The 12,562-nt window shown below is 52.5% G+C and overlaps 1 protein-coding gene across 6 annotated transcripts in view; it reads left to right on the forward strand.

Moving 5' to 3' along the window:
* SFXN1 (sideroflexin 1) overlaps positions 1-12,108 on the forward strand; it is a 42,552-nt gene extending 30,444 nt beyond the window's left edge. For 5 of the 6 annotated variants that reach the window (XM_051843629.2, XM_051843627.2, XM_051843630.2 and 2 more), the window contains 3 exons: positions 7,336-7,385; positions 8,109-8,156; positions 10,087-12,108. In XM_051843629.2, the coding sequence (XP_051699589.2) occupies positions 7,336-7,385; positions 8,109-8,156; positions 10,087-10,149 (161 nt within the window). In that variant the 3' untranslated portion in view covers positions 10,150-12,108. Of the gene's footprint in view, positions 1-6,273; positions 6,396-7,335; positions 7,386-8,108; positions 8,157-10,086 lie in introns of all 6 variants that reach the window. The other variant, XR_011389441.1, reaches the window with a different exon arrangement.
* Positions 12,109-12,562: the final 454 nt, after the last annotated feature.

Raw genomic sequence — 12,562 nt, forward strand, 5'->3', positions numbered from 1 at the left:
TCTCACGTCGCTATCTTCACTCCTTTCCCCCTCTCTGAGACTTCAAGCTCCACAGAATAGTGTCCCACGGAAACGCTGCACTTGAACTTGAAGGTCATCCTCGCCTGAGCAGTGATGCCCGTAAACAGGCATTTTCAGGAACGCTTGATTTCTAATCTCAGACACTGCTGCCATGGAGTGCTCGTGCATCCGGATTTGTCCTGGCCGCTCCCTTGGGTTGCACTGTTTGGGGTCCTAGAAGCGGTGACCTCAAGGACACGGTTCCCAGAGCAGACACTTCCTGGTGGAGGTTGGTGACCCCTCGAGCCCTGCGTACCTTGCAGGTGTCTTCACAGCCCCGCACCTGGGCTGTGGGTGTTCCCTGTGAAAACCCCTGTGTGAAAGCTGCCCGAGGAGTGGTGGCGGGGCCGGGCGGGAGGAGGGGACCTTTATGCTCATCCTGCGCAGCTGCCTTAGAGCCGTGGAGGTGAGTTAGTGAGTTCTGAGAGCCCAGGTTGTCACAGAGCAGCCCACTCCCCAGCCCACGCCTGCCGCCCTGTGGTGTGTCACTGCGGAGCCCCTGCCGGAGCTGAGTGGGCACCTTGGGTGCTCTTGGATTTCTCGGCCTCCAGCACCATGAGCCCCCAGCGAAGCTGTTTTCTTCACAGAGTGCCCAGTCTCGGGTTTCCCACGGTAGCAGCACAAAAAGGGACTGAGCCTGTCCCAACGGGCCCCTGCAGACTCCCAGGGTCAGTATGAAGTGAGCCCTGTGTGAGTGCCATCTGTGCACTTACCCTCTTGGAAAAGCAGGCTGAGGCAGCGTGCTGTGAAGACTCAGTAGTGGCTTAGACACTCTGGAGAAGGGGAGGAATCGTGCCCTCCGGGCTGCAGTTTCTGGAGCTGCCCCATGGAGCCGTCCTCCAGGCCCGGGTGCCCTGTGCAGCTGGGCGCCAGGGCATCGCGGTCCCTCAGAGCAAACCCACAGGGCCCTGTGCTGCCCCAGGGTGCTGCGCCTTCCGAAGCCCTCTGAGGCCCCCTCTGTCTCCTTTGCAGGCTTCTGCCAGCCTTGTCACGGGTTAGACAGAAACACAAGCAGTCACACCTGCAGAAGCAGGAAGACTGTGTCGCCTTTTTCAGCGGGTTTGCCTGCTGTGCTGTTAGTTACTTACAGACACCTGCCATCCAGAAATACTAAGTGGGATATTCCGGGAATAAGCAGTCGGTCCACTGTGCATCGTGCCACACTCTGAGCAGTGTGATAAGATCTCACCTCCTCCCGCCCTGTCCAGCAGGCCCACCCTGCGGATGCTGCCCTCCCGGTAGTCACTCAGTAAGCTTGTCGCTCATGAGTGCAACTTTCCTGCCATCCCAGTGCTGTGTTCCAGTGACCCTTGTTCTACTTGATACTGGCCCCAGAGTGCATAGTGAGGCTGGCAGTGTTACTACAGTGTGTGGTTATAGTTGTTCTATTCATTATAATGTATTGTCCCTGATTCTTCCTGTGCCTGATTTATAAATGGAACTATCATGGTTATGTTGTGTTTAGGAGAAAACACAGCATTAATAGGTTTCAGCACCAGCTATAGTCTCTGAGTCCCTGGGAGTCTTGAGTCTTGGAGCGTGTCTCCTGAGGATAAGGGGGAGAGAGGACTACGGGGAGGCGGGGCTGTAGGTAATTGTGGCCTAAGCTGGCATTTTTTACTACTTCCACAAGTTCTCGTTCAGATGAAGCTGTTCTGTTGCAGTCCCTGTCTGGTGCCGAGTTCAGGGAAGAGCAACTCTAAAGCCACCAGGGGTGGGGGCTGGGGGGAGCAGCGACTGTGTCCTACAACCGCCTGGACTTCATCAGCTTTAACACCTTCCTCTCTCCATCCCTGCTCGAGTTACCTGAAGTCATTTGAGCTTCGAGGGAGAAAAACCCATAAAATGAATTTAGCATTTCCCTCCCTAACAGGGGAGTGGTAAGGGCCCGTCTGATAGCTCCATCACTGAACCCCTATCCTGTGTGCTTCTCTCTGGCTTTTTTTTTTTTTTTTAAGATTTATTTATTTATTTGAAAATCAGAGTTACACATAGAGAAGGAGAGGTAGAGAGAGAGAGAGGCCTTCCATCCGCTGGTTCACTCCCCAATTGGCCACAACGGCCGGAGCTGTGCCGATCCAAAGCCAGGAGCCAGGAGGTTTCTCTGGGTCTCATGCAGATGCAGGGGCCCAAGGACTTGGGCCATCTTCTGCTGCTTTCCCAGGCCATAGCAGAGAGCTGGATTGGAAGTGGAGCAGCTGGGACTCGAACCGGCACCCATGTGGAATGCCGGCACTGCAGGTCAGGAGGTTAACCCACTGCACCACAGCACTGGCCCCTCTCTGCTCTTGACCTTGCAAGGGACAAGGTCTGTAGGATTTCCAGTGATGTACGCGTTCACCCGAACACCTTCTAACTCGCCTGGTTGCTGATTCTTAAGCGCTGACCACGTCGGAAACAACAGAGAACTGAGAACCCTACTTGATAAAGCAGACGGCCCCTCCTACTGAACTTGAAGCCAAAGCAGGCTTCAGGAGCAAGCCCAGATTTCCAGGTGGATGCAAGGCTTGGACATTCTCACTTCCTCAGTTCGGCAGATGCACACACACGCAAAAGCTTCTTCGCAAGGAAGGAGTCGTGAGAGTGGCTCACTCATCATTCAGCCAGAACAGCAAGGCGTCACCGGCAGGAATTAGCAGCCGTCTGGGAGTGTGGTTCAGAGGTCACCTTCAGGGTCTCCCAGATGCCACGCTCCCCAGGTAGCAGGAGCTGGGCTCAGTCTGGAGTCTCGGAATCTTGCCAGTTGGTGCTGCCAGAGAGACGTTACTTAGTGGAGTCTGGCTGCAGCCTGTGGACCCTGGACACCCTCCAGCAGCAAATCCGCATCCTGATCCTGCCGCAGGCTTCCAGAAGTTCTGTGAACCTGCATTTCAGCCTCTGTTGATACTGAAAAGGGAGGCCGCTGGGGACACACACAATGCAGTGAGTCCCGGCTCTTTGGACTCCTGGGGCCGCGGTGTTGGAAGTGCTGCTGCAGTTGCTGTAACCTCAGTGCCAAACCCTGGGCACGACCTACAGTCAGGCGTGGTGCACAGTCAGGCGTGGCGCATTTCGCTGTTAACAGACGGAAATTGCCGCCGCTGTGCTCTGGTGTTTTCTCACATGAAGCAGCTGGCCCAGGATGGAAGTGGCTAGCCCCATCTTTGTCCGCCCCGGCTACAATGTTCCAGGCTTTTATATGGCAGTGGGATCAACCTGTATCTTGTTTGAGCATTCTCGCCCTCATCTTTTAGCTTTGCTTGGTGCCATACTCTCCTTAATTTGGAAGTGTCCCGCCTGGCTGTTTGGCCCCACTGAAGCCCTTTGCCTGGGCAGGCCCCCGCATCGAAGGGGCCGCAGAGGTGGTCACAGTAGCTGTCCGTGAGTCCAGGCAGTTCCTTAGGTGCAGAGGCTCTGGTTGTAGCTGCGTCTCTCGGGCCACAATGGAAGCTGCTGCTTTGAGACAGGAACAGCCAGCGACCGTCAAGGCGCCCGTGCACACCTGCCCTCCAAGCCCAAGGCTGCTGCCGCGTTGCTCTCCGCCACTGGCAAGAGGACTGTGGGGTGTGATGGGCAGTGTGCATGTCACTGACACAGGCACACATGGATGTCTGATTCTGTCACTCTCCATCCTTTCCTTTCCTGTGTTCCAAGCACGTTGGCATCCTCTTTTTTTTTTTTAAGATTTATTTACTTGAAAGCATTACACAGAGAGAGGAGAGGCAGAGAGAGATAAAGGTCTTTCATCTGCTGGTTTACTCCCCAGCTGGCTGCAATGGCTAAAGCTGCGCCAGTCCAGAGCCAGGAGCCTCTTCTGGGTCTCCCACGCAGGCGCAGGAACCCAAGGACTTGGGCCATCTTCTACTGCTTTCCCAGGCCACAGCAGAGAGCTGGATCAGAAGTGGAGCAGCTGGGACTTGAACCTGCGCCCATATGGGATGCCAGCACTGCAGGCAGCAGCTTTACCTGCTGCGCCACAGCACCAGCACCAGCATCCTTTTTGGAAAAGCAGGCTCTTCCATGCCCCTCTTAGGAGACCACTCCCACAGCAGCTCAGAGCACCCCCTGCAGGCCACGCTGTCTCACTCGGCCAAGTGTGCCAGGGTGCACTTAGCTAGGCTTCTACCCTGGAAACGACCAGACTCCTGCCAGCACGACACTAATTGAACAGTCTTGGCATTTTTGAACAGCAATGCTGGGAGAGTGTTTGGCGTGACTCATCCTCCCCCCATCCCCACCCCCACCCCCATGCCTTATCTCTTCCCAAGTACTGCGCTGGAAAAGGCATCGGCTGTGAGCCGGTGACTCATGGGAATTTTTGCTGCCAACTCAGGTTCACTCTTTCTCTTGAGCGCTTCCTTGCACAGTTCTCTTGAACAGCAGCTGCTGTGGTCTCTCTAAGCTTGGGTCATTCTTGCAGGCACTTTTACCGGGAATTCCATTTGTACGGTCTGGGTCCTGTAGTAGTTCTCCTGTTAAGTTCAAGTCCTTGGACAGCCCCCGGAGAGGAGCAGCCCCGGGCCCATGTTCTCCAGAAGCTCAGTGAAATGAACTTGCAGTGGCTCAGACAACCTGGGTGTTAAAGTCTGCAGGTGTGAAGCTGCTAGAAGAAAACGTAGTGGAACGCCAGGGCCAGGCACGGGTTCCTCCGACAGCCTCAAGCACGGTTCTTAAAGGGAAAACCGACGAAGTGAACTTTGACAAAAATGTTCAGTTTTGTGTCTTCAAAAGCTATAAAGAGAGTGAAAGACAAGGCGCAGAGTGGGAGGAAATTTTTGCAAAGCGTGTACCTCCCAAAGGACTATATTTGGAAAATACAAAGAGCTCTCAACACTCATCCAACAAAAGAACCCTGGGGTGGTTGAGACACCTGTGTCCACTCTCAGAGTACGTGGGTTCAGTGCCTGGCGCCGGCTCCTGACTCCAGCTTCCTGCTAGTGCAGACCCTGGGAGGCAGCGGGGATGGATTTCTGCCATCCAGAAATGGGGGAGACCTGTATTCAGTTCCTGGCTCCTGGCCTCGCCCCAGCCCTAGCTGTCGTAGACATCTGGGGAGCAAACCAATGGATAGATAGGATCTCTCTCCTCAAATACATTTTTTAGAAACAAAGAAACAACCTTGTTAATAAAATCATGGGGCAAAAGGTTTGAAGAGAGACTTCTGCAGAAATACAGAGATTAAGATAGGATAAGCACGTAAGACGTTCAGTATTTTTAGTCATCAGGGAAATTCAAATTAAAACTCCACAAACAACCCCTGAACACCTATTGCAATGACTAGAATTAGAAAGACTGACCATAACAAGTGTCGGTGAGGATATGGGGGAGCCAGAGCCCTATGTACCCTGCTGGGTGTCCCACCTGGGTGGCAGAAACCCCACTACTTAGGCCATCCTCCACTGCCCTCCTAGGCACAATAGCAGGAAACTAGTTTGAAATTGGAGTAGCTGGGACTTGAACCAGCACTCCAAGATGGTGGCAGCTTAACCTACTGTACCACAACGCCCAGCCCCAATGTGCCTTTTGTTGGCATGGTTCTGTTAGGTAAGGCATGTCTCTGCCTTGAGGACTTGTGTCTATCTAGTGAGAGACCAGCCCTCCTCAGCATGCTGATGTGGTCCCAGACTGTTCTATTAGAGAGGTAGGCATAAAGGAGGCAGGAAAAGCAATGACATCAGATCGGGTTTTGCAAGGTAAGTTAGAGTTCCCCAGGATTCCCATCATTCCGAGGACCCTTTCCATGAAGACCCTCCGCGGGGCCCGCAGTGCGCACTTTGTTTGGGTGTGAGCCTCTCTGAAGTGCTGTGTGTAGGACAGGGTAGCCAGTCTGTTGCAGACCAGAGTCTTATTTGAAACTTGGAGGCTGCTCTCCCAGGCTCGGGGTCCTCCGAGTACAGGATCTCATTCAGCACTTAGCTTGCCTTCCCATCCCCTGGCCCCGTGCAGGTGTCACCCGTCCTGAAAGTGCTAGGACAGGTAGTTCCCGTGTCCTTAGGAAGATCCTGCGTCACGCGGAGCCAGGAGGCCTGCAGACAGCAGTCAGGTAGACTCAGCATCACGGTCGGTGACAGGCCACGTATGTGACAGCAGCCCCGTTAGCGTCACTGCGTGATGTACCAGCCTGCGTAAGTGCACACTGTGCTCCCCATGACAGCATGGCCAGCCGGCAGAGTTCTCAGCACATGTGTCTGTCTTAGCAACATACGACTCCGCTGTTCTCTCTGTTTTTTTGAGAACTCACCGCGTGGATCATCCTCTTGACAGCGTTTCTGCACTCCTCTCTAGTCCATGCCTTTCTCTTTCTATCGGCCCTCCTGAGGTACCTCTGTGCCAGAGGAGTCTCCTTGGGGACCAGGGTACGCCACTCGTGCACGCCGTCTCTAACTTGCCTTAGCTCTGAGCTCATCCCCACCACCCCCACCCCCACAAGCCGGTTGCCGCCTTTTCTGTGGCCTTATTTACCTAACCGTCTGATTGTTCTTTATAGTGTGTATTTCGATCCCACTCCTTTTGTAAAGCTAAAAATCTAACAGCATTTATCCTCAAAGACCAACCAACGCATTGCTTTCCATTTAAAAAAAAATGAGTAGCAAAAATGTTTTATGGGAGAAATAGTTTTAGCCATACTGACAGCAACTCCAACCAAGAAAGCCAAAGCTGCGAGGCAAGTGTTGGGTTTCTGCTGTACTCCAAGCACTGGGTCAGGTGCGTCCTGAACGTCACTGGGCAACTCTTCCTCTGCACATGTTTAGGAAGCTGTCGGGGTGCACTTCTTGTACTGTAACAAGGAATTCAAAGCCTGTGGAGACGTGCATACCGGTCCACTGGTCCACAGGCTGTGGCCGGGCTCTAGCGGGAGAGAAATCATAATTAAATGGAAGCCATTTCTCACCTCTCCATACAAGGGGATTTCACAAAGTCCATGGGGATTGGAAATCAAAGGTGTTTATTTGGGGGCACAAAAATGTGGAAATCCACGCAGTTGTTTTCCTAACGTGCATTTCCTGTGACCCTGCTGAAGACTCCTTGTCCCTAGCCACGCAGCACACGTATGGCACTCAGGTGTGCAAGGGGAAAAAATAGAAGCTGCATGGGGTCTCTGCATGTGTGTTCATTGACCAAGCAGAGCGGCTCTGGGGAGCCAGGACTAACACACTTGCTGCAGTGTCACCCTGACATGTTACTAACCCGTTGCACCTGCTCTTGTAATGTGGAGAGGTGCCTTCCAGAAAGCTGCGGAAGGAATGGTCCAAGAGCCGGTGTAAAGCATTCAAAGCCCTTTCTTTCTCAACACAGAGGTTCCCGTGGATGAGCGCGCCTATTCAGGTTGGATTAGTCGGCTTTTGGTGAGTAGAAATTACTTGATACGAGGAATTTCTTTTTCAAAGCTAAATATACAGCATTTGATGGGTGTAAAATATGGGACCATGCCAGACCGCCTAGCACCCATAGGTCCTAATAATTAGATAAAATAAACTGTCTTTAGAGAAACTTACTTTGGGGCTATTTGGGTGATTTTTTTTTTAAGATTTACTTATTTATTTGAAAATCAGAGTTACACAGAAAGAGAAGGAGAGGCAGAGAGAGAGAGAGGTCTTCCATATGCTGATTCACTCCCCAATTTGCCACAATGGCTGGAGCTGTGCCGACCTGAGGCCAGGAGCCAGGAGCTTCCTCCAGGTCTCCCACAGGGGTGCAGGGGCCCAAGGACTTGGGCCATCTTCCACTGCTTTCCCAGGCCATAGCAGAGAGCTGGATCGGAAGTGAAGCAGCCAGGACTTTAACCGGCGCCCACAAGTGATGCCAGCGCTGCAGGCGGTGTCTTTACCCGCTACGCCACAGCGCTGGCCCCATGATTGTTTCTTAAGCTCACTATCTTTTTTTATTTGTTTATTTTTTCACTATTTTGGCAATGCTAGGAAATATAATTAACACAAACTAAGGACCTATTTTGATAAGGCAATATAACACTTTAAACGAAGACAGGGGGTTGTTATAAACGTAAAATAGAAAAAGGTGAAACGTCAGCCACTTCAAAACGGTCAGATTTGTCTCTGCTTGTTTTTCAGCTTGGTGTTTGCGACGCCCCTGTGCTGCGCCCTGTTTCCCCAGAAGAGGTACGTGTTTCGCTCTGTAGAAGGGTGGCGAGTCTCAGCCCTGGAATCCAGCAGAGGGCTCCTCCAGGGCTGTGGTTCTGGGCCACTGGTAGGGAAGCTCAGACTTCGAAAATCACAAATCCAGCGTCTCTAAGACGGCGATATGGAGACGGAAGTTCCGCCCACATCCGTCCCACTTCCCAACTCTGGGTGCCCAGCTCTTCCCCCCCCCCCCCACCACTGTCACAGTTGGAAATACTTTATTCTTTTGTAAGGGCCTGGTTAACTCTGCTGCAGGCTTGCTTTTGGAAAAAGCCGCTTGTGTTCTTTGTGCTGCCGTGCGCACCTGTAACACGGGTGTGCTGGCATGGACGTTCCAGCCGGGGGTTCAGCGACTGCAAGTGCTTAGCTCAGGTGTTTGGTTTATGTTGGTTTCGGTGTTTCTGGGCTGCTTGCCTCTGGAGTACCCGCCCTTCAGGGTCCAGCAGGGCCCAGACATAGGCTGGGTCGCGTCCTAGGCCTTTAGACCAGGCGTGCTGTGCTAGAACTCCCAGAGCAGGCCCCTCTCCCTGGTGGAGTTCTGCACCCTCCACTCCGGCCTGGGCCCACTGCTCTCGCATGGAGATTCAGATCTCATCAGCAGGGATTCCTTCCTCAGCTTGGTACCTACAGAGGCCTTGAGAGGACAGGCCCTTCAGAACCTTCTGGAATCCCCATGCAGAGGCGCCGCCTCATCTCTAAAGCAGACCAGTCATCACTGTGTGCCCGGCCTCCACTGAAGAGCCATTGGGTTCCCCAGCAGGCGGCCCGTGGTTTAAAGTGTGTGTACATGGTGCCAAGTGCACTCTCAGACATCGTGGCTTTCATTCCAGACGGCCCTCCATGTCCACAGCGTTTGCATTTAACTGAGGGTTGAAAGTGCTCAGGAAAAAAAAATTGAACTGTATTGAACATGCTTCTCTAAACAATACAGTACAAAGGCAGCGTAACAACTGTCAATTTAGCATTGTGTTATTAGTACTCCACGGGTGGTATAAAGTATGTGGGGGGGGGCGGGTAGGCATTCAGCGGGGTGGGTAAGATGACCCTGTCCTGTATTCAGAGTACCTGGGTTCAGTTCCTGGCTCTGGCTCCAGCTCCTGCTAACGCAGAAACCTGGGAAGTTGTGGTAATGGCTTAAGTAAGTAGGTTCCTGCCGCCCACTCGGGGTACCTGGAGCGAGTTCCTGCCTCCTGGCTTTGGCCTGCGCATTGCAGCCATTTAGGGAGGGAACCAGTGGATGCAAGTGCTTGCTCTGTGTGTGTGTGTGTGTGTGTGTGTGTGTCTGCCTCTCAAATAAATAAAACAATTTTTTAAATAATGTATATGGGAGGATTTATAGCATTTAGATAAACTTATTGTGCCATTTCATGTGCAAATCTTTTTTTTTTTTAAAGATTATTTATTTATTTGAAAGGCAGAAATAGAGAGAAGGGGAGAGAGAGATCTTTAACCACTCCTTCACTCCCCAAATGGCTGCAACAGCCAGGGCTGGGCCAGGCCAAGGCCAGGAGCCAGTTTTTCCGGGTCTCCCACGAGACCACGGTACAGGAACCCAAGCACTGGGGTCATCTTCTGCTTTCCCAAGTGCATTAGCAGGGAGCTGGATGGGAAGTGGAGCAGCCGAGACTCTGCAGATACAACCAGCATGCTGGAAGCTGCTCTCCCGTGAACTTGCCTCTGCGTGCTTGAACACGCCCACGTCTGCCGATAGGCATCTAGAGACAGAGGTCTTCAGTTTTTTCTGTCTGGGAAAGTTTCAGACAAGAGCGTCACCCACTGCCTCTGTAGTGTGCCAGCACCCGTTCCCTGTTCAGCACACGTAACTGAGATCCATCGCACTGCTGCCTGGCCTCGCTCTGGCTCCCACCTGTGCCCCTCAGTAACCCTGCCTCTCTCTCCCTCTCCACAGTTCCATGTCTGTGACGAGCCTGGAGGCGGAGCTGCAGGCCCAGATCCGGGAGGCGCATCCTGACCTGCGGCGTGTGTACTTTAACAAGGGGTTGTAAAGTCGGGGAGAGAAGCCTCCACGGCTGCTCCTGCCACGTCACTGAAGAAAGCCCCGTCCGACCTGAGTTCTCCCAGGTGCACACGTCCACGTTAGCCCCTTAGAATCAAGCTGCTAAACTTCTAACTCGGCACCTGTCGGCTCCCTTCTGTTTGACTCATGTGATGATTTACAGAATAACCTTCCCGTGGCTGTTATCAAAATTGTTTTTCAAAGATGATATCCCAGCCCTCACCTAGGACTCCCAGAAACAGCACTGCAAGGCATAGAGCAGGGGGTTGGGATAGACTCAGCAAATATTTAGTGATGATCCATCCATGGAAAGGGAATCTTTAAAATACCGAATGTTCATCCCGTTCCTGTTTGCAGTCCAGGGAATCTCAGCATTGAATTGGGAAGATAAAAAAGCCTTGAGGCTAACCTGAGAAAACTTGGCCTTAAACAGCAACGGCGGTTGGCTTCCAAGTGTGGGGAGTGGGCAGGCCCCTAGGTAGATGATGAGGCCTGGGGGTTCATTGTGCAAATGATGCCATCGATGGGAAAGCCAGCTGCACCCCGGTGTCAGCCGCCATCCCCGCTGGCACCGGAGCGTGTGTGGGGGCTGTCGTGGATGTCCCTGGCCGGCTTCTGTCTAGTGTCCTGCGTCCTTCGGAAGCTGTTCATCTCACTGTGCTGCTGTTTCCTTCCCTAGTCAGATTCCCGTGGGACAGCTGAGTAGCTGAATCGCACCCATGCCAGCGTTGAAGTGCAGCTCACACCAGCGCTCCGTGGTCAGGGCTCACGCTGCCTTGCTGGGTTTTTTTCTTTTCTTTTTCTTTTTCTTTTTGTTCAAGTGAGACCCCGGTTGCAGCTGCCAGTGTATCTTTTCTCCTAGGTACGTGACTCTGAGAAAGATACTGAGATAAGCTGTGTGTGAGTCGGTAAAGGAATGCTGTGTATCACGCCCCGCCCTGCCCCGCTCGGAAATAATGGAACCACGGAGCACATGGCAGCATGGGTGGTGACCTCACACAAATAACGGATATGGGGCCGCCAGGGGTAGATGTGCAACATCCCAGGAGAGGCGGTCTCCACCGAGATCCCTGTAATTCCGAGACCCTAAGTGAAAAGCATCGCTAGAAACTGCTCAGCCTTGACCGTGTGCCCAGGCGAAACTCTCATAAACAGAGCGTGCGTGCCTTGTGTCTCTGCTTCCTCTTTTCTCAGAAGGGATGAGTACATCTGAAGCTGTACCCCACCCCACCCCAGGGTCTTCTCACCCAGGTCTGTCTGTCAGTGTGGAGTGGCTTCCCCATGACGCTATGCCCTGGGGATGTCTCTCAGGTGGTCTAGGCTGACCTCCAAGGCGGGGCTGCAGGTCTGTGCAGGGTGCAGTCCCTGGGGGTCTGGCCCACAGCGCCAGCCACAGCAGAGCCCTCGCCCCCACTCACTCTGCACTGAACCCTAAGTGAAAGTGGGATGATGATGGGTCAGAGGACAGGGGGACGCACCAGACGCCAGGAAGAGGCGGCCACACACAGTCCCGAGAGGCGCAGGGACCTTGTGTGCAGGTGTATCTTTTTAAACATTGTCTGTTGAAGCTTCAGACTCTTCCTGCTTTTCTATAGAAATATTAACTGTATAGTTTAATCATTGTTTATAAAAAAAAGAAAACAGAACAAAAGAAGCAAGGTTGGCAGTCTTTTAACCATTTAGAAATTTAGCTTTTCTGGAGGGGGCAAAATAAAAAGCCACACGAAGTGCAATAAGCTGGCAAAGATAAATAGTGATTGCTACTCCTGGTGACGTGATACAAAGGATTATGATGGAATTCCTCACTGGCAGTCTTGATTTCAGTATTAGCCCAGCGTCTTGCCAGTGTTGAAGTCGATGTGTTATTTCATTTCAACTGGATGAAATGTTAAATAAACTTGGAATGAAAATAAATTCTCTCTCTTATTTGTATGTTGGCACATTTCAGCCAATGGTGCCTTGCACTCAGCCTGACTTTGGTGCCATTGCTAACTACTAATGAAAAGACACGCCTATCTCACGCCTTCAGTAGGAAGTATATTTGGCTTGGGCTATCAGTCTTCTTCGTTCTGGAGCTGGGGATAGTCAAAAAGTTCATGGAAAATGTTTTAAAAAAAAAAAAAAACGAGCCCGCACTGGGACATAGCAGGTTAAGCCTTTGCCTGCAGTGCCAGCATCCCATATGGGTGCCGGTTTGAGTCCCAGCTGCTCCACTTCTGAGCCAGCTCCCTGCTAACACACCTGGGAAAGCAGTAGAAGATGAAGGCCCAAGTGCCTGGGCCCCTGCACCCACATGAGAGACCCAGAAGAAGTTCCTGGCTCCTGGCTTTGACCTGGCCAAGCCCAGGCTGTTCCAGCCATTTTAGGA

Source organism: Oryctolagus cuniculus, chromosome 6 (assembly GCF_964237555.1).
Source record: "Oryctolagus cuniculus chromosome 6, mOryCun1.1, whole genome shotgun sequence".
Lineage (NCBI taxonomy): Eukaryota > Metazoa > Chordata > Mammalia > Lagomorpha > Leporidae > Oryctolagus > Oryctolagus cuniculus.